Below are 25,286 nucleotides of genomic sequence, written 5' to 3' on the forward strand. Positions count from 1 at the left end.
AAAAAGCAGGCAAGTAAGTCCCAGTGTCATCTGAACTGAGCAATGCCTACAAGTGATGGTAGGACACTGTGAGCATAACGAAGCACTTCTACACAGGTATGAAGGGATGAGAGAACAGGGTAAACACAACTGGTGAGAAAGGCAGGGGCAGAGCATGTGCAGTAGATGGAGATGAGCCTGAAATCCTATAAAGGGACCAGAGCATTATGGGCTTTGTGTGCCAAAGTAAAAAGTTTGGACATCTCCTGTGGGCAGTGATTAGTCACCAACAGATTTTAGACAAAAGAGTGGTTTACCCAATTTACTTTTTATAAAGATTACCTGGAAAAAATATTTTTGGAGGGTTTTCCTTATTACAGATTTCATCATTTAAAAAATTCCAAGGCTCCTTATCGCCTATGGTATATAGACCAAAACTTTCCAGTCTCATCTCTTATAACTACCCCCATCCACATACAGAAATGTTCACAATTCCCCTAATGCTGTGCTCGCTATTTCATGCTCTTGTGTTTGCTTGGCCCCCATCTCTAAAGATGGCTCCTCTCCCTTGCTCCTCTTGGCCTGTCACTGCCAGTGTCCGTAAAGCCTTCAACAGTCTCCACCTACCCCTCCCCTCACAGAATTACTCTTTCTTTTGTGCTCACAAACTCTTCCTCTGTGTATCTATTAACACTTAGCACATTACATTGTGGGTTTTTTTAGTTTTTATTTATTTATTTTGAAAGAGGGAGAGCGCACATGAGCAGGGAAGGTCAGGGAGAGAGAGAGAGGAAGAGAGAAACAGAGAGACAGAGAGAGACAGAGAGACAGAGAGAGACAGAGAGAATCCCAAGGAGGCTCTGCACTGTCAGCCCAGAGCCCGATGTGGGGCTCGAACTCACAAACTGTGAGATCATGACCTGAGCCTAAACTGAGAGTTGGAGGCTTAACCAACTGAGCCACCCAGGTGCCCCAACATCTTCCAAATTACTTTGTAATTATTTAAGTATCTGTCTCCCTCATTAAAACTCCGCAAGAGTTTTTTATCCCCAAGCCCAGCAATTTGCACAGAATAAATGCCCAATAGTATGATGAATGACTGTACACACATGTACACACACACATACACAAGGAGATTGATAAGAAAAGTGTTCCTTGAAGAAACCTGGAGTATATAGTAACAAAATACCAACATCAGCAACAGCTAACATTTATAGAGAGGTAGTTACTCTGTGCCAGGTACTGTCAGAGACGTTTACGTGTATTAATTCAGTACCCCCTCACAACAACCCTATGAGACAGGTACTATTATTATTAAGGAGGCAGAGAAATCAAGTAACTTGCCCAAAGCTACTCAGCTAATAACTAGGAAACAATATCACCCTAGACAGTCTGGCTCAAGAGTTCAGACTGTTAACCACTAATTATACTCTCTCTTTAGCTCAAGCAAAAGACCACCAGGATAAGAAGAGAAAACTTAGTTCGAGCCCTGGTTCTTTTGTATCTCAATCGCTATTCTTAACACACTAAAAATAAATCTCCACAGAGAGAAAATAATACCACTTTTTAAAATGTGTTTCATAAATTAGTAGTAACTGCATCAAACTTAAGTGTGCAACCAATCTAGGAAGCCTTCCCTAACATCTTAGTTTAGATCAGGTCCCTCTTGCTGTATGCTCTTGGGGCTCCCTGTGCTTTTCCTTCCTAAGACTCACCCACGTGACCATACAGCTATGGGATTTTTGAACAGTTTCTCTTACACCAAGCTCCACGGGGGTTTATGTCTTTTACTCATCAGCGTGTCCACAACACACAGTGGGCCCATACTACGCATGTGAGGAAGAGATATGTTCAAAAGGTCTTCCTTATACATTACCTTTTCCTGCACACACTGTCGTCATTCTAATGTAAATTACAATTTCTGAGCACCTAAAATATCAAAATCTCTCCTATCTCATCTCTACCTATACTCTCCTATGGTTTTAATCCATCACATGCAACACTGACAAATTACTCTTCCTTAAAACATTCCTTTCATACTCATTCCACAAACTTTTTAACTCCCAACTCTGTGCCTGAAGAAAGCCAGAATGTCATTCCAAAATATGCCCGGTTAGCATATTGATTATCTTTAATTAAAGGCACTACAACAGCAGGTATAAGAACACTCTGACCCTCTTTTTTCTTTTTGAAAGCAAGAGATAAAACTCTCATGTGACAGGCACCCTCGCTGTACCAGGAGGAAAAAAGATTTTCTCATCAGTAGACACAGAGAATTTGGAACTGAGAAATCTGCATAAACAAACCTCTTAAACTAACCTTTATCTTCTTGGCTACTTCTTCACCACTTACTACCCCTAACCCAAACCCACTGTCTTGTCAGTTCTTCACAAACGTATTGTTTGTCTACAAGGTATAAACACCTGGTCTGGTCACTTCTTTGGGTCCTCATACTCTTGTGAAGCTTCTCATATACATGTAAAATTTTAATAAAACTTGCATGCTTTTCTCCTGTTAGTCTGCCTTATGTCAGTTAAATTCTTAGGCCCAGCCAGACACACCCTAAGAAGGTAGAGGAAAATTTTGCCTGTCTTGCATACCAGATATATTTCACTGCTTAATAAAACCTTTTTTTTTTTTTTAGATTTTATTTTTGTAATCTCTACACCCAATATGGGCTCGAACACACAACCCCAAGACCAAGTATTGCATTCTCTTACAACTGAGCCAGCCAGGCACCCCTGCTTAATAAAATCTTATTGATTTCATAATGCCTACAGAATAAAGTTCAAAATGTCAGATTTGTCTGCTGAAATAAACAAGAAGAAAAGTTACCCCAGATCTGGATCCCCACTAAAAGAAACAGAGCTCCTCAGAGAATTGGCTATTTTCAGGGCTACGAAAGAGTAATGGATGAGCTTAGAATACACTGTTATACCAAAAAGTAGCGAAGAGGTTAAAAAAAAATTATTGGAGAATGTCAAAAGGACACAGGGCCACCCTAATGGGCTCCCACTGTTCAAATCTGACACAATTAGAGCACCAAAATAATTAAGAACAGTGATGAGTTATAAACCATTTTTAAAAACTGAAATTAGTAAAGAATAAAGGAAGCTGACAGAAAGGAAATGGAGAGGGAGGGAGAGAGGGAAGGAGGAATGGGAAACCCAATGACCAATTGGTGAAGGAGAAGGGAATGCTGGAGTGGGAAAATCATCATTTTGCAGTCATTATGGTGAAGACTAGATAGGCAATGAACAACAAAGAATGAACAATGGATGCTAAATTTAAGGGAAATTTTTGATAAGGAGCAAGATATTTGCAGGGTCTTATAAGTAGATACCTACTAATGGCAAAAGAAGAAAGAATAGTATTATACAGTCAAAAATGGGCTACACCTTGACCTTTGACAAGGTAATCAAATCTAACAGCACCTACGAAGGACAGAAAGACACCCTGGGTCTCCAGATGTGAGGCAACATCTTCTAGGCAACATCCTGGCCAAGAATGCATAATCTCAATCTAATCACAAGAAAATATCACATAAACATAACATGAAGAACAGTGTAGGGGGAAAAAAGCAGGAGGGGATCTGTACTCTTCATAAATACAAACAAATGCCGTGGAAATGTTCCAGATAAAAAGAGACTATAGCAATATGACAACTAAATATAATACCTAATCCTAACTGGACCCTAAACTGGTGAGGGCAAAATGTTACAAAGGACATACCAGATCAACTGACAAAACTGGAATTATAGATAGTAACTGAACCAAAGTATATTTATAAAGTTGGCAACTATACAGTGGCTATGTAAATAAATATTCCTATTCTTCATTGAAGTATTCAGAGGTAAAAGACCATAATTGATCCTCAAATGAGTCAGAGAAGAAAAAAAAAAAAAAAAAGACACAGAAAAAGAAGAGAGAAGAAAGTGAGAAAAATGTTCCTTGTAGTGGCACCTAGGTGCTCAGTAGGTTAAACATCTGACTCTTAATCTCAGCCCAGGTCATGATCTCACAGTTTGTGAGTTCAAGCCCCACATCTGAAAGCCTGCTTGGGATTCACTCTCTCTCCCTCTCTCTCTGCCCCTCCTCTGTCCTTTCTCTCTCTCTGTCTCAAAATAAATAAATAAACTTGAAAAAAAAATTTTTAAAAGCTGTTCCTTGTTCCTATTATTTTATTCTTGCAACTTTTTGTAAGTTTGAAACTAGTTCCAAATAAAAAGTTAAAAGTTAAATATGCATTCAACTAAAACGGCACCACCCAATACACAGGGCTATAGAATAATTGAAATATGATTAGTACAAATTGAGATATGCTGTTAGTACAAAATACACACCAGATTTCAGATACCTAGTTAAAAAACAGAGAGAGAGAGAATGTAAGATATATCATAATTTTTATATTGAATATTTTAGATACATGGTCAAAAGAAATATGTTTTAAAAATTAATTTCACCTCTTTTTACTTTATTTTTTTTTCACCTCTTCTTACTTTAAATGTGGCTACTAGAAACTTCAAATTACATATGAAATTCACATTTGCATTGAACAGGGATGAGCTAGAAGATCAAGAATCTCCACAATGGGGTGTCACACTATCTTTGTAAATTTCTCTCAATTTCTCTGTGCTGTAAACAGATCTCTTCTAAAAGTCACTTGGTGTAAGCTACTTGAGTGTAAGGACTGTATCTTATTCACTGTTGTATCCCCAGTTTCTAGCACATAGCCAAGTGTTACAAATATCTGCTTACTGAAAAGTAATATGTAAAGGAAGGAGGAAGGCAGGAAGAACGAACTCATTCCCATCTCTGCATCTTTACTTATACTGTAACTCCTTCCGAAAAAGAAACCTTCCTAAGACCTCTCCTACACACACACACATTCTTCAAAACCCCACCTCATGCTCATTTTCTCCAAGGAGACTACCCACTCACACAGGATCATTCTGATCTTTCCTCTTTTGTACCACTACAGCCTTCGTTGTCTGTACCAATTTCTCTGGCACTTAATCATATCCTTGAGGAAGAAGTTATGTCTCATATTTTCCCAATATCTTCCACTGTGATTAGCAGAGTGCTAACCATATCAATTGAGTAGTAGTGGAAAGGGCAACAAGGTACCAGAGAAAGAGAAATGGATTGAGTTGGGAAAATCTGGCTCTTGGCTCAGTTTTGACATCTACTAACCGTGTTGCCCTTAGATAAATCACTTAATCTGTTTATACTTCCTCATTTTTAAAATCAAATAGACCTGCTGACCATAAAAAAAGCCTTTTATTTCTACAATTCTAGAATACTTAAGTCCATTTTTTTCTTTAGCAATGTTATTGGCATATACCAGCGAAAGGAAATCTAATACTCTAATTAAACCACTGTAAATTCCTTAAGAAAGAAATAGCAACGAAGTTTACATACTGCCTAAAGTACTAAATGCTGATCATCTATCTGTCTGGTCAAGCACTTTATTATTTTTTTTAAGATTTTATTTTTAAGGAATCTCTATACCCAACGTGGAGCTCAAACCTACAACCCCAAGATGAAGAATTGCATATTCCACCAATTAAACCAGCCAGACGCCCCATGGTCATCAAGCACTTTAAATTCGTATTTCTCTTCAAAGGACCATTAAGCGAAATAGTCAATACATACATGTTGAAGCAACCATAAAAAGAATTTTTTTTCTAAATCAGACCCTTTCAAGCCTCAGAAAGACAACTTATAGTAAGCTAATGGAAACAAAAAAAAAAAAAAAAAAAAAGGAAGAAGAAAACAAACATTTTCTGTAAAGTACCCTGGGACCTTATTGGTGATGTTCAGTGACTCAGAGTTACAACTGACTGCAAGCACATTGTCTGTTTCTTCTTTAAAAATGCTTTTTAAAGGACACTATTCAGAAGAAAATAACAGCAGTTAAAATGAAAAGGTCATCCAAAAAGAGAATGTTAAAGCATGGAGACCATTTCAAACAAATCCCTAAATTAGCAACTTTCATCTTAATATCTTATCACCTCCGCCGAGAAATAAGATTATCAGGGTGGGGTAAAATAAAATGGTTGCCATGTTACATAATTTAAAGATTCTAGTTATACTCGTTAGTGAATACCACCTGTGGAGTCAATAAAGTATATACTGTAGGAATATGCCCTCCTACCAGAAGTTTTCCTGATGGTCCCAACACCCTGACCCAGAGTGGCACCCAGGGCACTCTGTAATTACTTTTAAATGGTCGACATCCTCTATCTGGCTGTGAGTTTTAAAGGGAGGACCCATTTATCAAGTGTTTCCCAGCCCCTTGCATATGTCTGACATTTACTGACACTCAATAAATACACAGGGAACAAAAAGTAACTGAGAAACAATTCAAATTTTATACGTATAAAAGAGTATACATATTTAACACAGTGGTTCTCAATCAAGGGCAATTTTGTCCGTAGGGGAATATGGTAAAGTACGGAGATATTTTTGGTTGTCACGAGGGGAAAGGGAATGGGGGAAGGGTGCTACTGGTCTGAAGTGAGGAGAAGCCAGGGATCCTGCTAAACATCTCAGAATTCAAAGGACAGCCCCCCACAACAAAGAATTATCCAGTCACAAATGTCAATAACGCGTTGGTTAAGAAAGTCAGTCTTCAACTGACTTAAGTCATATGTGATGATTCTATACCACATCTCAGTAATAACCAGAATAAATTCCAATTTTGCAGTTTTAATTAAAACTTCGGTCACAGTTGATGTGTATGTATCAACACGTGGTCTTTATATAAAAATAGTCCTAATATGATGGTAATGCTTAACAACATTAAACCAAGAGTACTGGAAAGTATTCCATATTTCTGAAAACGAATCTATAAATGCCAGAATACTTTTTTTTTAATTAATCTTTTTTTTTTTTTTTTAAGTAATCTTTACACCCAACATGGGGCTCGAACTCACAACTTGAACCCAGGCTCAAGAGTCGCATGCTCCCTGGACTGAGCCAGCCAGGCAACCCTACCAGAAGCTGCTGGTAAGTCAGTAAACACTTTGTTTTATTTATAAACTTTAAAGCAGACCATAAGCAAACTAATTTTCAGATGTGGAACTACGACAGAAACACAATCTGAAGCATGAGCTAATCCGTTCCTCCAGGTCCCATAAAAGAAAAATCTCCAAGTACTACAAGCAAATCATGCACAGATGTCTTTACTATGGAACACAGGAACTGACGGCAAGGGTAAAGGGCATGCCCTTGCTACTGCCAAAATCATCGGCTTATCAAGATTTTAAAAGACTCTGACAAAACCACTGCAGAAAATCATCAAATGTCAATACGGGGTGGTAGATTCAAAAGTTAACTATTTCTCCCCCTGACGGATGACCAAGTTTCACATGACTTGAACATTTCACAAAGCTATGCAGGAGCCAGGAACACTCCCTTTCCATATAGTGGATGACTCAACTGTCTTTGGCACATTCCTTGGCTGAATACTACAAACGCACTAATGTCTTTTGTCCTTTGAACTAGTGAGGCTACTTCCCCAGCAACCATCTAATGAGTTTGGCCCCAACTTTTCAATCATTTACATTTTGTTGCACACCCCCATCACTTTCAAAAAAAAAAAAAAAAAAGCTATCCAAAACAAAAACTTGAGTACAGTAACTCTTGTAGGAAAATATGCCCTATTATTATTCCAGGAACTGATTTCTAAACAACACACCTACAGCTTTCCAATGTTCTTATTTTTTATATCTTAAGGGTTTTTTGTTGTTTTTTTTTTTTTTCCCCCAGATTTCCAATAGGGATAGTAGCACTGGCAGAAAGTGAAGGAGTATGCGTATATCACTGGATAAGGCTTACTGCGAATTTATTCTTGGAGAGCTCAAAAAGGGTCCTGGGCTGAGAGGGGGAAACGCATTTTTAACTGGGGGTTGGGGGGGGGGGGGGTTCCAAGAGTGAGTAATATCTTCTTCCTCAGCTGACTTTGCCAGTAAGTGTCGGTACCACGATTGGGCCCGAGCTAGGCCGGGTTTAACCACATTACCCTGCAATACTGTCCAGCCGAGAGTGGCAGGTGCGTGCAAAGTTGGGGGGCGCGGTGGGCGCGAAGGATGCAGAGGCTGAGCAAGCCTCCCGCGATCTCCCACGGGGCGCTCTCCACCCGTCTGGACGCACTAACTCCCTTTGCGTTGCCATTCCCGGAGCTGGAAGGAACGCGCCGGCACCACACCCTCCCGCCCCGCCGCCCGTCGCACTGACAGCCCCGCGCGGGAGCGCGGCGCCGGGCCTGGGCGCGCGGGGCCGCCGGGGACTCGGCGCCGGCCCGGGCTCCGGCCTGCCGCCCCGCCGCCGCCGCCCCACCCGCCCTCCCTGCCCCCGCGGCCCGCCCCCGGAGAGGACGGCCGAGGCCTAACCGCCTCCCGGGGCTGCGGGGCCTACAGAAGGAAAGAGCCCGCGCTGAGGAGGGGCGTCCACGCCGCCGCCTGGGCTCCTCAGCTCGGCGGCGGCGCCCGCAGCCCCGGACTCGGGCTCTCCCGCTCACGTGCTGCCGGAAAGACGGTTTCACTCTCTTACCCTCTGCAAAATCCTCCTAAACATGGTTTAAACACCACCCGGGCCGCCGCGGTGACTCTCCGGACCTTACGCGGGACCACTCACTACTCGGGGGTGCGCGGGCGGGAGAGACTGAGCCGGGAAGGGACCGGGGAGGAGGTCGGGGCGAGGCGGTGGCGGCAGCCGCTCGGGCGGCCCCGACTTCCCCACAGGCGGCGAGAGGGAGCTCGCGCGCGAGCGAGAGACGAGGTAGCCAGCGAGCGCCCGCCCGCCGGCCGGGCCGCCCCCGTAACTGACAGCTGGGCGGACCCGCCCGTCGCGCCACGCCCTCCCGGCCTGTCCATCCGCGGGGGGCGGGGCCCTAAGGGGCCCGGCCCGGCCTGCGACCAATCCGAAGCGACGGCGGCGTGGGCGGCTGCGTGACGGACAGGCGGCAGGACGCTGGCGCCGCCGCTCCTTCCGGCGGGCAAGGGGACGCCGTGGCCGCCGAGCGCACGCCCGCGCTCCGTCAGAGGCCGTGCCCGCGCGCCGACCGCGTGCCCGCCGGGAGGTGGATGGAGAGACCTGGGCCGCGGCCTGGGGTGGTCCCAGACCTCGGCGGGTGGAGGGGTTGCGGGGTGCGCACCTGCGACCAAAACTCAGGCTGCTTCGTCACATTTGTCAACGTGACCCTGGTCTCGGCCGAGCCTGGACTGCATCTTCATTTCTGCTGGAAGAGCTTAGCCCCTGGGTGAAAGCAGAGAATCGCAGACAGGATTAACCTGTCTGTTGGGCTTTCCTCCTCTTCTTCAACCCCTGCTTTCCTTTCTCTACTCCCTTTTTGCTTCCAATTTCAGCCAAAGAGAAAGTATAGAATCAGAAGAAAGGATAGGAAGAAACTGGAATTTGAGTTGGCAAGAGAAGTTTAGGGTTCTCCTTTCTGGACCATAACAACAACATTTAATGGACTGATGTCGCTAACATGATACACTTTGTCTTTCTAAAGCACATGTGTGGCCCATTCTCCTAAGGAATTTTAAGTCCTATTCGAATAATAGGTATATGAGTTGAGTCAACATTAATGCGTATGTTTCATAAAGAAAAAATAATAAGGTCACAGATAAACAGTGTGCCAAAACAAGGACGTGGACTTCAAATTCACTTCCAGGCACCATGTCATCATTTAAACTCAACAATCACAGCTCCAGAGTCCTACCATTCTGCTAATATTCACAAGCTAAGAGGTTCAGAAGTTTTACCCTGAGAAGAAGAGAAAACTTTAATATTATTTAAATAGGAAAAGAAGGAGTAATGCAATTGACCTTGCCTACCCAAGCAATGAATGGAGTGCTTTTTGGAAAGTACTTCCAGATTGTTTGAAAAGATGCAGCAAATACTATTTTTCAAATGAGTTAATGTAAGTGTTTTTTCTAAAGTGTAAAGCATATGATATAATATGTTTCTATTCCAAACATGTTCTGTGTTTTAGTGTGTGTGTCTATAGTGCAACAAAATAGTCACACCTAAAACTAATACATTATTAATCACTATTGATTATTGCACTTAAATATTTCCAGACAAACATAGCAAAGCACACACTTTTCCATCTTTCCAGACACAGGGTGCTTTATTTTCAGACAACATGGGAAATACTTTGACCAACATAGGGTGATAAAACTATGTGGCATAATAAATATATACTTGGTCTCTGTACCAAGATCCTGACACAGAGTTTGTAAGACCCTTGTAATTTCCTGACTGGCAGGATGCTAGAAGCATCTTTTGTTCTAATATTTAATCTTTGACTCTACTTCCTGACACCAAAGCTTCTAAGACCCTTGAAAGAAAGCAAGAGCCAGCAGGGGAGAGGTGCAGAGGGAGAGAGAGAGAATGAATGAATGAATCAGCATGGAACACTGAGTCTGCTCAGCTCAGAGCCCAACACAGGGCCCAATCCCAGGACCATGGAATCATGACCTGAGCTGAATTAAGAGTTGAATGCTCAAGGGTCTGAGCCACCCAGGTGCCCCTTGAGTGTCTTTTTGTGTGCTAATGGGATGACTGGTGGTTGGGGGTCCCTAGATAGCTTTCTCATAGGAGCTAATCTCCAGAAAGGTCAAGGCATGATTAGAAGGTTGCAATTTTTGAGGGCCCCCATCCCCCCCACCTCCTGTAGGGAAGAGGGACTGAAAGAGTTAATCACTAATGGTCATTGATTTAATCAACCATAGCTATGTAATAGAACCTCTATAAAGATCCTAAACCCAGGAGAGCTTCCAGGTTAGCCAACACACCAAGGTACTAGAAGAATGATATGCCCAGAGAAGAGGGAACCCCTCCCCCTTCCCCCATAGCTTGCCCTACGAATCCCTTCCATTTGGCTGTTCCTGAGTTGCATCTTTTATAATAAATCAGTAATGGTAAGTAAAGAGTTTCCCTGAGATCTTTGAGCTGTTATAGCAAATTATCAAACCTGAGGAGGGTGTTGTGGGAACCTCCAATTTATAGCCAACTGGTCCAAAGTAAAGGTGACAACCTGAACCTTGTGACTGGTGTCTGAAGTGGGGGCAATCTTGTGGACTGAGCCCTGAACCTGGAGGGTCTGCACTGGCTCCAGGTAGTTTGTATCAGAATTGAATTAAATTGTAGGACATGTTACAGAACCAGGCCGGAACGCTGGCGGAAAAACCAAGAGGCACTCGGAGATCTTGGTGGATCGGAGATTTATTTAGCACCAGCGGTCTCAGAGGAGACTGTTTCTCCAAGATCTGAGCCCCGAATGAAGGGGGGAAGGGTAATTTATAGTTGTCAGCTTCCATATCTGTGATGGGTTTTCACTCGCGCGGCAAACAGGGCAAAAAGAACCCGGAAGAGGGGTCTCTAAACTAGAGACCAGAGCTTGTTTTAGTCCCATCGGCCATCTTGCGGTGTAAAATTTTATTCATTTTCCCAACAGACACCCAGCTGCTATCCAGAGAATTGGCAAATTACCTGGTGTGGAATAAAACCCCGCACATTGGGTGTTGGAAGTGTTAGAAGTAGGGGTTCCTGACTGATACATTCAGTAGAGTGTGTGACTCTTGATCTCAGGGTTGTGGGTTCAAGTCCCATGCTGGGTGTTGAGATTACTTAAAAATAAAAATAAAAAAATCTTAAAAAAATAAAAGGGTTGTAAGTAGAGAAAGGAAACAAGTGTTTTTTGTAGTTGTGAAATCAACATATTTTTTTTGTTTTTTCTTATTTAACCCTTTTTCTTTTTTTTTTAATTTTCTTTTTTCTTTTTTAAAATTTACATCCAAATTACTTAGCATATAATGCAACAATGATTTCAGGAGTAGATTCCTTAGTGCCCCTTACCCATTTAGCCCATCCCCCATCCCACAACCCCTCCAGTAACCCTCAGTTTGTTCTCCATACTTATGAGTCTCTTCTGTTTTGTCCCCCTCCCTGTTTTTATATTATTTTTGTTTCCCTTCCCTTATGTTGATCTGTTTTTTCTCTTAAAGTCCTCATATGAGTGGAGTCATAGGATTTTTGTCTTTCTCTGACTGACTAATTTCACTTAGCATAATACCCTCCAGTTCCATCCACATAGTTGCAAATGGCAAGATTTCATTCTTTTTGATTGCCGAGTAATAGGCCATTGTGTGTGTGTGTGTGTGTGTGTGTGTGTGTGTGTGTGTGTGTGTACATACACCACATCTTCTTTATCGATTCATCCATCGATGTACATTTGGGCTCTTTCCATACTTTGGCTATTGTTGATAGTGCTGCTATAAACATGGGGGTGTACGTGTCCCTTCAAAACAGCACACCTGTATCCCATGGATAAATGCCAAGTAGTGCAATTGTTGGGTCATAGGGTAGTTGTATTTTTAGTTTTTTGAGGAACCTCCATACTGTTTTCCAGAGTGGCTGCACCAGCTTGCATTCCCAACAAGTTTCTTTTTTTTAAGTGACATTTGTTTCTCTTTTTTGTTTATTTTTCAAAAGTTTATTTAGTTTAAAGCTGTTTGTTAATGTCACATGCTAAGGCCTTCTACACTGGAATTCTGCAGAATCTTTTTTTTTTTTTTTTTTTTTTTAGTAATCTCTATACCTAACGTGGCGCTTGAACTCACAGCTCAGAGATCAAGAGTCTTACACTATTCTGACTGAACCAGACAGGTGCCCCTCCTGTGGAATATAATAATATTATAATATGTAGTTAATATAATAATGATATATAATTAATATAATAATAATATAATTATTATGTAATTAATATAATAATAATATAAGAGACTCATCTGCTCAGCTAGGTGGATTATTCAAAAGTTTGTGTGCTCCCCTGCAGCTTATGATCTGACTGGAATAATACACTAGAGAATGTAATTGCTCAAAAGTAAATAAACACTGGGTGAGACATAATAATGTAAGAATAATCTTCACTAATTTAGCATCTTCCCACACATAACTGCTTACTCTCTCTGGCCACTAACCCCTATCTATTCACCTCTCTTACATTAATATTCCATTAATTCTTTGACTCCATCAAGATCTTCACTCCATTGGCTCCTCTCACTTTCTTACTATCAATCATTTCCCTAGCATCCTCATTTCCACCAAAACCTAACTTAAAGCCACGATCCAGCTTCATAGCCACCCCCACCCCCTTATGAATATACTTAACACCTTCACCTCCCTCTACTTCCTCCACTGTTTTCATCTAGCAGAACCCAAACCCAACTACCCATCTACTGTGTGCTGCACAGGAGGAGCTGAATGTTGTTAGAGGTGCACACATATGTACCACAGGGGCTATCGTGCTCATTTTACATTAATAGCCACAGAGCTCGGGGGCACCTGGGTGGCCCAGTCAGTTGAGCATCCAACTGTCGATTTGGGCTCAGGTCATGATCTCACAGTTCCTGAGTCCAGCCCCAAGTCCTGCTCTGGGCTCTGTGCTTACAGCTGGGAGCCTGCTTGGGATTCTCTCTCTCTGCACCTCTCTGTGCTCCCCCTCTCTCAAAATAAATAAATGAACTTAAAATACCACAGAGCTCAGAGAGTCACTGAACATGATCTGGTAGCAGTCTTGCTACCCTTTCCCCACCTTCATTCTCTTCTCTGGTCTTTGTCCACAATGGCTATCACACCGATAGTGGTTTCACTGTCTTACCTTGCATTTTCTTCCTAACTCACTCCAATCAAGCCTCCTTCTCACCTACTCCAATGAGACTACTCATGTTAATGCTAATGACCTACCTGTTGCCAAATCCACAGACAAGTTTATTGCTTTGACTTTGTTACTGACACTGAGAACAATTGACTACTCTCTCCTCAAATCATTTTATTCTCTTGGCTTCCTTGACAATCCACTTTCTGGCTTTTCTCCTTGATGGCCGTTCCTTCCAGACTCCTTTGACTTCTCTACTGCATAATTTAATGTTACAGTGTCCCTGCTCTGTTCTAGGGTCCCTCCTTTTATCTGTCCCACAGAGCCTAGAAGTGATCTCAACCAGTCTCCTGGCTTTAAATTTCATCTGTCTGCCCAAAGATCCCCGAGTCTATATCTCCTGTGCTGACCTCTCCCCAGATTTCCAGACCTCCACAACAAACCATCTGCATAGTTCTCCTTGGATGTCTAATGAGCATCTCAAACTTAACATGGCCCAAACAAAACGGCTTCATTTTTATTATCAAAATGCTTCTCTGCCAGTTTTCTTGTCTCTCTATATACTTCCACTAGGAACTTGGGTGGATCAAACCCAAAATCTTGGAGTTTGAGTTCTCTCTTTATCTTATCACTTCCCCTTCCGCCAGTCAATCCATCTGAAAGAAAATCCCAACAGGTCTACCTCCAAAGCTAATCCTAAATCTGCCACTTCTTTCCATTATCACCCTAGTCTTAGCACCTTCATCTCCTGTCGAGACCACTGTAAGAGTTTCCTGGTCAGTCTCCCTGTTTTCACTTTGACTTCCCTATCATCCATAGACTACAGAGCAACTAGGAACAACTTTTTAAAATGCAAATCAAATAATGTCACTGTCCTTTTTCATTGAAGCTTCCAATTACAATCACAATAAAATCCAAAGACTTTATCCTGGCTCACGCACCCTGTCCATCTGGTCCTGCCCACTTCTCTGCCTTCCATTTATAACACTCTCCCCTTGGTTTACCATGCCCCAGACTTTGAACTTTTATTCTTCCATTGCACAGAGGTCATTCCTGCCTTTGTGCCAACCTTTCTGATTTAGGAAATGTTGCTCCCTGAGATCTTATGGCTAACTTTACGGCATTCACGTGGCACCTTATAAGTCACTTCCTCAGGGGCACCTGGCAGGCACAGTCAGAAGAGCATGTGACTCTTGATCTCAGGTTCTAAGTTCAAACCCCGTGCTGTGTGTAGATATTACTAAAAAAAAAATAAAAAATAAAAAAAAATAAAAAATAAAATAAAATTGAAAGCTTTAAAAAAAAAAAGTCACCTCCTCAGAGATATCTTCAAGGATCACCTCTTCTAATGGGTCTCCAGTCCATCCCATCACCCATTTTACTTCTCTGCATAGCAGAGAAAACTATCATTTCTGACTTTTCTTGTTTGTCTATTTATGTCTCCCCAAAGAATGTAAGTTCCCTGAGTATAAGGACCTTGACTCTTGTTCACTGCTGAATCCTCAATAATTTAAACAGTGCTCAATAAATATTTGTTGAGGAAGGAGGGAAGGAAGGGAAGAAAGATGGAAAGGAGGAAAGATTGAAAGAAGGCAGGGAGGAAGGGAAGAGAGAAGGAAGGAAGGGAGGAAGGAAGGAAAGGGAGATGGAGGAAAGGAGGGAGGAAGGAAAAAAGGAAGGAAAGGGGCTATGGTTTGAATGTTTGTGCCCCCACCCAAAATTCACATGTATCCTAACCCCCAAAGGTGATACTAGTAGGTAGGGCCTTTGAGAGGTAATTAGGTCATGAGGGTGGAACCCTCATGAATGAGAGTAGTGTTCTTATAAAAGAAATCATAGAGTTCTCTAGGCCCTTCCTCCATGTGAAGATCCAAGAAGTCTGCAGTCAAAAGATGGCCCTCAGCCAACCATGCTGGCACCCTCATCTCAGACTTCCAGCCTCCAGAACGGTGAGCGATACATTTCTGACACCTGCTCCGTAGAGTTTTGTTACAGCAGTGCAAACTAAGATAGAAGGGTATACAATTATTATAATGGCTCCCTTACAAAGTACCTCAAGCTAGTATCTTCCTACTTGTGAAGATATGGTCCAAATCCAACAATCTTGAGAGCAGTTCAATAATCTTTTGATCCTATGTGGTCATTGTTTTTCTTTTCCTTTAGTATGTATGTATGTTGCTTGACTCTTGAAAATTTCCCAGTGTTTCTGGGAAACAACCTATTCCTGACCCTCTGTAAATTAGAACATTTTTCTTCTTGTCAATTTAACATGTGACAACCACATAATTCATTTGCAATTAGAAGCAAAGCAAATCCATGAAAATTCACAACACAATAAGCAAAATGCAGATGATGGCTTTGTATATGTAAGACAAAAATAGTTTAGAGATCCTAAGGTATAGACACAGGACTACCAGACAGCTATTTGTCATCAAGTAGATTTTTTTTTAACTTAACTGAATTGTTCACTTTTAACAAATTATATTAGCAGCACTGAACCAATTGAAGCCTACTATCAATCGTGCTTCTTTTAGCCTTTGAGGGGATCATGAGGAGGGAGGCAAAGGCAAGGACTTCTAACGCGTGGGAGATACGTGAATTCTCCAGAAGTCTCTATTGGTTTTTTCCATATTCTAGTTGACTTGATTAACCTCAAAAAAAGTATCAGGTCACCACTGAATTTCTTTGGAGGCAGGTTTAGGGAAGATCCAAAATAATAGTTATATTTTAAGATGTAATAAAAATGACGCCCTTAATATATATGTGATAGGCCATGGCCAATTGCATTTAAACCACACGTTCATGGAGAATGAAACAAACCAGGGGATCATGTAGAGGTGACACAACAAAAATTCCCATTTATGATAACAGGGCAGAACTCTTGAGTGCTGAGATGGTTCATCCAATCCAAAGTTTATGGTTGGGATTTCTGACCTGGTAGACTTCTCGTTCTGCATGGGTTTTCCAAAACCACACATTCTGGGAACTAAGCAAACAGTGGCAAGCTAGGATAACTCTTTTTTTTTTAATCTTGTGAATATTCTCTACATTGTGTATTTGAAGAAAAAATTCAATAGTAAATCAAAGTGAAATTGATGTTAGGCCAAATCCAAATAATCACTTTAAAAAAAAATGTATTTGTATATTTTTGAGAGAGAGAGAGAGAGAGAGAGCAGGGGAGGGGCAGAGAGAGACAAAGAGAGAAAATCCCAAGCAGGCTCAGCTCTATCCGTGCAGAGAGCCTGACACCACGGAGCTGGGACTCACAAAATGTGAGATCGTGACCTGAGCCAAAATTAAGAGTCAGAGACCACCAACTGAGCCACCCAGGTACCCCCAAATCATCATTCTTATCAGCCTTTAAACTGAGAAACCAACCTGTAGACCCCCCCGCTGAAACAGCTAACCAAACGTAATAAGTAAGGCACATGGACTACTATAAGAGACAGTGCAGATGCCTTGTAGAAATGGAACCAGGATCTAAAGCTGTGCTCTCACATGTTTCCCAAGTGTGTGTGTGTGTGTGAGGTCAGGTGAATTTATTTCATGAGTTTCGTAGAGAGATGCCATCCAAACATGGGTCAGGGCTGGCATTTCCTTGGATTTTCTCAGTCCAGTGTTTTTCTAAGTGTGTCCCTCCAAACCCTAAGTTCTCAGAAGTCACCTCGGTCGATGGGGAGAAGCAAGCAGTTGAGGCCCTGTATTATTCATCCTTGCATCAGCTGAGGCAGCTTCATTTTTATCTTTTTTGCACAATAGAATTCTGAGTAAGATTTGTTACCAAAAAAAAAAACCCAAAAAAACAAAAAACAAAAAAACAAAAACAAAACAAAGGAACGTATCAATCAGGGGCCCAGAAAGAAAAAGTGTAATTGAAAACATTTTGGAGGCACCTGGGTGGCTCAGTCGGTTGGGCTTCCGACTTCAGCTCAGGTCATGATCTCGCGGTTCACGAGTTGAAGGCCTGCGTCGGGCTCTGTGCTGACAGCTCAAAGCCTGGAGCCTGCTTCAGATTCTGTGTCTTCCTCTCTCTCTGCCCCTCCTCGGCTCATGCTCTGTCTCACTCTCTCTCTCGCAGAAATAAATAAACATTAAAAAAAAATTAGAAAATATTTTGAAGGAGGGAAATGTTTAAATGGGTATGGTCAGAGGTTGAGAAAACCAGTAAGAAATGGGAAAGCACACCTTTGTTAGCAACAGAAGGAGTTCCCGCAGATCTAGTTGGACTAGTGCCTAAAGGGGCAAGAGGAGGAAGCCATTACCAGAACTCAAGGAGAACTATGCGACAGACTGGCGGCAGCAGGACAGGAGCTGTGACCTTCAGTAAAGGAATATTTAGAGAACACTTAGACATGAAAGGGAGGATACCAAGGAAGTATACGTCCTGTCCTCTCTCCCTTCCACCTTCAGGATTTCCCGCAGGTGCTTCCCACTGGTCCAGCCAAACAAGGAGCCAAAGAGCAAGGGAGCCAGTGGACGTAGCGAGCAGATCAAGTTCAGTCTCCGGAAGCCGGGCCGTTAAGATCTCACGTTAAATAGGAGTCGAGCTATCTTCCTTCTGGAGAAGTGTTGGAAAATAAACTAGATTTGGAGCGCCCGGGGGGCTCAGTTGGTTAAGCATCAGATTTCAGCTCAATTCAGCTCAGATCATGATTTCACAGTTTATGAGATCGAGCCCCATGTCTGGCTCTGTGATGACAGCATGGAGCCTGCCTGGATTCTCTCTCTGTCTCTCTCTGTCTCTCTCTCTCTCCTCTCTTTGCCCCTCTCCCTCTTTCTGCTCTCTCTCTTTCTCTCTCAAAATTAAAAATTTTAAAAAACCTTAAAAAAAAGAAAATAAACTGGATTCTATATGTTCATGTACACTAGATCTAAATAAACTATTAAGAGCAAAGAGCCTGGCCTAGTTCTAGACACCTCATTTATGCTGTCTACAACTCTATCTAAATATCATAGGTGAATTCACTGAGGATCAGAAGTTGGAAACTTGTCCATGCCTACCAAGCTCTGATTCTTCCCATATACCACATTGAAGGTAATGATAAAAATAATGGTCAGGGTGCCTGGGTGACTCAGTCGGTGAGGCATCCCACTGTTGCTTTCAGCTCAGGTCATGATCTCACAGCTGTGGGATCCAGCTCCTTGTCGGCCTCTGCACCGGGCATGGAGCCTGCTTCGGATTCTCTCTCTGCCTCTCTCTTTGCCCTTCACCCACTTATGCTCTCTCCTTTCTCTCTCTCTCTCTCTCTCTCTCTCTCTCTCAAAATAATAATAATGATAATAATAGTAATAATAATAATAATAAGGGCCAACATTTTAAAACTCTTTTCAATTAAAAAGTTCTGGAAATAGATGTTAGGAATGGTTATCCGATGATGTGTATGTATTGTATGCCACTGAATGGTCCACTTAAAAATAATTAAAATGCTAAATTTGACATTAGGGATGTTTTACCACAATTAAAAAATCAGAGAGATTTGAGACACAGGGGGAAGTGGAATGTGTGACAATGGAAATAAGGGGTTGGAACTGATGCCAGCAGGCCGGGTCCAAGGACTCGGGGGGGGGGGGGGGTCCCACCGGACCAGCCAAGGGGGGTCCTTGGCTGCATGCAGGATCGAAATCGAATGTAAGCCAGCAGGAAGCGAGAGCAGAGTTTTTTGAAGACCTAAAGAGAGAGAGCAGATACAGAGGACACGAATGTCTGGGAGACTCAGAAAAGAAAGAAGAATGAATGTCGTCTTTGCTTGGGGTCTAGGGCTTTTATGGAGGATGATGATCTGGGGCACATGTCCTCACAGGCATCCGGGAACTTAGCGAACAAGCCCTTGCTCAGGTGTCCTCTATATGCCACTTATGCTCTGGAGCCAGGGGTCTTAGAAAATGTACATGATGACCTCAGCTGATCACTCCGTAGGTATTCTGTCTGTTGGGCTGGAAGGGTCCAAAGAAATCCTTAACTTCTTGACCTTCATAAAGAGGACGAAAGAAAGAAAGAAAGAAAGAAAGAAAGAAAGAAAGAAAAATTTAAAAACAGTAAAAGAAAAGGAGGACATACATTAAGGTATGTGGAAGGCAGGGGTGCAAGTCTTAGGTAGAATAGAAGCAAGAAAAGGAAAGGAAAAAAAAAAAACAGCTTGTTTTTCACAGATTCCCTTCAGTTTCCTTGTCTTGGAATGATGTGAGGAAGGGGTCATGAGCCAAGGAGTACAGCCAGGCTCCAGAAGCTGGAAAAGGCAGAGAAACATTCTCTCCTTGAGTCTCCAGAGGGAACCAACCCCTGAAGACACCTTTGACTTAAGTCTAGTGGACTGTAGATGTCTTGCCTCCAGAACCATAAGATAATAAACTTGCATTGTTTAAAAAAAAATTTTTTTAAAGAAAGATACGTGCTTTCAATTTGGAATTTTTTTATTGTGACAAGATGGTAGCCAATCTCTGTAAATGAGTTTGGAAGGAAGGAAGGAAGGAAGGAAGGAAGGAAGGAAGGAAGGAAGGAAGGAATTAAATTTCAGGCCACTTATTCACAGTAAACTTACGGGGTAAAGCCTCCAAAACATGTAGCCTCTGTTTTCCCTGACTGTGATGATTTTAAACTATATCTGCAGATTATTTGACACTCCTCCCACCAAAAGGTAGGCTCTCATTTTTCCCTTGAAGGTGGGCGGGACCTAGTGACTTGCTCCAAATGTGACTTCTGGGGCTACTTTAAGGCTGTTTAACAAATACAAGTGAAATGTTTTTGTTTTATGTGATTGTTAGCTCAGTAAGTCTTCCAAGAGGTTGCCTTGTGTGAAAACAAATCATGTCATGAACCTGGACTCAAAGCCTCTAGTCATGTACTAGAACTACTCAACTCTGGAAGGAGGTTGCCAGAAGGCACCCAGAAGAGCGATTGGTATTATTATTATTACCTACCTCCTATATCTTCTCAATGGGTCACCACACATTTTTATGGTTTCTATTACATACTATTTATTTGCTGGTGATCCCCAAATCTGCAGTCTGGCTCTCTCCTCTAAATATGAAGCTTAAATATTTAATAGCCTGCTAGACAAAACCACTTCAATCTACAGAATCCTCAAGCTCAATTCGATATGTCTAAACTCTAAACTGACTCATTCTCTGCCTCTTCTGCTCACAATTTCATCCAATTTCCTGTGACCTCCAGGGTTCCTGTATCAGTGCTGGCATGCTCAAGCCAGAAATTGTCTTCTTTGTTCCCTTTTAATTTTTGTCCATATTCAATTAATCACCCACTCCTGCAAATTCTTTTTTTTTTTTTTTTAATGTTTATTTATTTTGAGAGAAAGAGAGAGAGTGTGAGTGGGGGAAGGCAAAGACAGAGGAAGAGTGAAAATCCCACACAGGCTCCATGCTGCCAGCACAGAGCCCCACGCAGGGGCTCTCATGAACCAGGAAATCATGACCCGAGCCGAAATCAAGAGCCAGGTGCTTTAACCAACTGAGCCACCCATGTGCCCCCCAGTCCTGCAAATTCTATCTCGTATCATCCCATTTTTTGAGTCATTCCATTGTAACCTGAGATGCCAGCTCATCTCTGTTTTTGGTCTGCATTCTTCTAATTCATTCTCTACAGTGCTGCTGGAATGATCTTTCTAAAGCACAAATCTGATCATCATTATTCCCTTGCTTAAATTTTTTCATGAGTTCCCCATGATTTTGAGGATACAGATTCAAATCCCTTACTGTGGCTTACAAGGCCATCACATGCTCTTGCCCCAGCTACCTCTGAGTTCTTACCTCTTGACATTATTTTCCTTGCACTATACAATTCAGGCATGCTGAACTATTGCAGTTTCCTGATTCATCAGTCTTTCCCCTACTCTTGGTCATTACACATGCTTGAAATGTTCCCTACGTTCATCCTCCCTTTGTCTAATTCCCACTCATGCCCAACTCTTACCCCCACCACATACCCCCAACTAAGCTACCCAACCTATGTGCACCCTAATTTTGTACTCAATCCTATTCTGGGGGAAAAGAGACCCTGGCGGTCTCAAAACACTCTAGGCTATAGGGCAAGTCTGTCCCTAAGGTACATCAACCTTCAACTGCCTCATCTTGTTCTGAATACAGACCCCCTCCCCACCCCTGCCAATTTTTCAATTATAATTGGCTTCCCAGGCAGTGTTGTCTGTAAAGAGTAAATGCCCCAGTCCTGTTGATGCAAGCGTAACAATCTGCATGAATATTTTATTGCCCACTGTAAATTAATAAAATGACATTTCAGTCTCGGTGAGCTTGGATAATATGAGTTTGCCAAGAGAAAACTTTACTTTCAATGTGCTGACAAAAGTTCAAGTTCTGAGCCTGCAAAGCAAAGATTCAGAGCTTGTACCACAGCAAATTTACCAATGTAAATGAACTTCCCGAGGTCTCTTGACAGCCAGTTGCCTTCCCTGGGCTGCATAATTAGAATGATAAGTTGTATAGAATTTAGACCTACCTCACTTCCATCTCTCCTTATGAGTTGATAGAAACTCAGTGCTAGAAGATTCCAGAGGCCATCTATTTCAAACACTACATTGCTTAAGAGCATGAATTGCTTTAGAATTGTCTGAAAATCTAAAGTAGAATATTATTGTCAGGACTCAAATAAATGATCCTTTATAATATACTAATCTGAAAATGCCTTGCCACAGAAAAGGTGGGATGAATAAGGAATAAGAGATGATAAAGTACTTTACTTAATATTATTATTATTATTAATAGTTAAATTATTATTATGTAGAAAATATTCTGGGTGGAAGAGGAGCTCTTTCTCACACACTTTCTCTCCTTCCTCTATATCTATCTGTACTTCAAAAAAGAAAAAAGAAAAAGAAAAACCTCTTTTCTTTTTACAGGAGAAAAAAAAAATCAACCTTATAATTTAGGGCAATCACCTCATTCATGCTGTCAGTTCTACATATATTTAATATCAGAACTTGCAAGATTACATAAAAAATACAAGGTACACCTTTAAAAAATGCTTTAAGGACAATGCTTTTTACAGGTTAGTTGACTAAAAAATGAGATCCAAAAATGCATTTCATTTGGCAGATTTCAGTCAATATATAAAATGGACAAGCAAACAAAGTAATCTGGTGAGAAAATTAAAGGCAACTTTGGGGAAATACCATCTCCTCTCCTTTTTGCCTTGTAGAAGAAGAAAAACTTTCCCTTTCCCTTCTCTCTCTTTTTTTAAATGTTTATTTATTTTCAAAGAGAGACAGAGAGAGAAAGCAGGGGAGCAGGGGGGAGGGGCAGAGAAGGAGAGGGAGAGAGAGAGAATCCCAAGCAGGCTCCACACCGTCAGCACAGAGCCCAACACAGGGCTCGATCTCACCAACCGTGAGATAATGACCTGAGCGGAAATGAAGAGTCAAAAGCTTAACCAACTGAGCCACCCATGCACCCTTTCTTCTTGTCTTTTTTAATGTTTATTTATTTTGAGAAAACGTTTCCTCTACTTTCTCATCTTAAGTACTACCTGAAGATGTGCAAAGTAAAGTAACAAAAGACAGATTAACAGACGAAGCAGACCATTTCTACTGATACTCATTTATATGTGCATAAGGTCTTCATGAAGGAAAAAGACAAGAAGGAGGAGGAAGAGGAGAGGATGAGGAAGAGGAAGAAGAGGGAGAGAAAAACCCAAAGAAGCGGTTGGATTTTCAGGCTTATATATCATTTTAATAAAGGGTGACTTTGAGAAGCGACTACGCAAAGGGAAAAGAGTTTTGGTTTCTCGGGCAGATAAATGGTGGGGAAAGGGCAGGCTGCCCCCAGACAGGCCACTTCAGCATGTGGATTATTTTGAGCTAAAGGCAATCAAGACCCCGAGGGCTCAAGGAAACTTTTACCCCTCCTTAAATCACCTAGAAGAATCTAAATTGGAGGTCTTTTCCAGAATAAGAACCATTAGTAGAGAGGAATGTTATCTGAGTGGCCCTTCAGGAGCCCAGGGCAAATATTTGTTTACCAAATGTTTACTCTTTTTCATCTTCCTGTGAATTGCATTCCTTCCCTTTGAAGTCCCAGACCCCTACCCCTCCTCAAACACACCTCCTTTGCCTGTCTTTGGAATTTCCACGTCTATGTGGATTTCCCATATATAACACTTTTAAGTTTGGTTTTCTCATGTTAATCTGTCTCATGCCAATTTGATTCTTAGTTCAGCTAGCAGGCTCTTGAAGGGGACAGGAAATCTTGCTCCCCAAGAATAGGAAATATAAGTCTTGCCCTTAGCTAGGTGGGTAGAATGCTAACCACTTCTGATTTGGAACTGCCCGACGCTAATAAACTTTGCTCAAATAAACTCTTAAAATTTTTAATAAGCCTCAGTTTATCTTTTAACAAGTAGTAAAGAGAGCTTTCCTTAGCTGGTACCGGGAGGAAAGTTTATAACCTGCTTTTAGGCAGAAAGAGGGAGGGCAGAGAACTCTGCTAAAAAGATGATTGAAGGGGTGCCTGGCTGACTCAGTGGAGTGTGCAACTCTTGATCTTGTGTTGTGAGTTCAAGATTGTGTAGAGATTACTTTAAGAACATTAAAAATCTTGAAAAAAAAAAAAGATGATTCAAGAAGACAATTTAAGCTGGGGCACCTGGGTGGCTAAGTCGGTTAAGTGTTCAACTCTTGATTTCAGCTCAGGTCATTATCTCAAAGTTCATGAGTTGGAGCCCCAGGTCGGGCTCTGTGCTGACAGCATGAAAAGTCTGCTTCAGATTCTCTCCTTCTCTCTCTGCCCCTCCCCTGCTCATGCTTTCTCTCTCTCCCTCGAAATAAATAAATAAACTTAAAAATAAAATAAATTGGACAATTCAGGGTATATGAACGAACTTTATTTAACATTTCATTAAGTGGACAGTGTTTCAGAGAATGACAAAATGGAGCAAAAGGCGAGAGGCTTTTACAGGATAAAGAACAAAGAACAAGGAAGAGACAAGTAGAAAACATCTGGGGACCTGGGTGGCTCAGTCGGTGGAACTTCCAACTTCGGCTCAGGTCATGATCTCACGGTTCATTCAGTTCCAGCCCCATGTCAGGCTCTGTGCTGCTGCTCAGAGCCTGGAGCCTGTTTGGGATTCTGTGTCTCCCTCTTTCTCTGCCCCTCCCTCACTCATGCTCTGTCTCTCTCTCAAAAATAAATAAACATTAAAAAAATAAAAATTTAAAAAATTTAGAATATTCATTTATTAAAAAAAAAAAAAAGAAAATATCTGATTGGTGGGGGCCACATCATCAATTTCAGTGAGAAGGCCCATGGGTGCCTTGGCATTAAGGGACTGGTTAACTGGGTATGCTATGTTTCTGGTCGGGCTCCCACTGGAAAGGTTATCTGAGCTTTGATTTGCTTACATGGCAGTCCCCACCCCTCCCTGGCCCCTACAGAAGCAGCTCCATCTTGGGCCCAGAAATTTATTTCAACGTCTCTGGCTCTTTCTGCTATTTCTCAGTTGCCTTTAGCTCAAAATAATTAATACACTCAAGTGGCATATTCCGATCCCCTTCAACCTCATACATCTTGCTCAAGGTGTGGAGCATGGTGGGGCCTTCAAAAACAATGGTTAATTTGCCCCATTCAACTTGAAATCCAGATGAGAATTTTGTTCTGATAGATAGCAGGA

The 25,286-nt window shown here is 41.9% G+C and overlaps 1 protein-coding gene across 2 annotated transcripts in view; it reads right to left on the bottom strand.

Moving 5' to 3' along the window:
• EEA1 (early endosome antigen 1) overlaps window positions 1-8,817 on the bottom strand; it is a 114,674-nt gene extending 105,857 nt beyond the window's left edge. For both annotated transcript variants that reach the window (XM_060656787.3, XM_060656786.3), the window contains exon 1: window positions 8,536-8,817. In XM_060656787.3, coding sequence (XP_060512770.1) covers window positions 8,536-8,559 — 24 coding nt within the window. In that variant the 5' untranslated portion in view covers window positions 8,560-8,817. The remainder of the gene's footprint in view (window positions 1-8,535) is intronic.
• Between the last annotated feature and the right edge of the window lie 16,469 nt (window positions 8,818-25,286).

The sequence above is a fragment of the Panthera onca genome, chromosome B4 (genome assembly GCF_046562875.1).
Source record: "Panthera onca isolate mPanOnc1 chromosome B4, mPanOnc1 haplotype 2, whole genome shotgun sequence".
NCBI lineage: Eukaryota > Metazoa > Chordata > Mammalia > Carnivora > Felidae > Panthera > Panthera onca.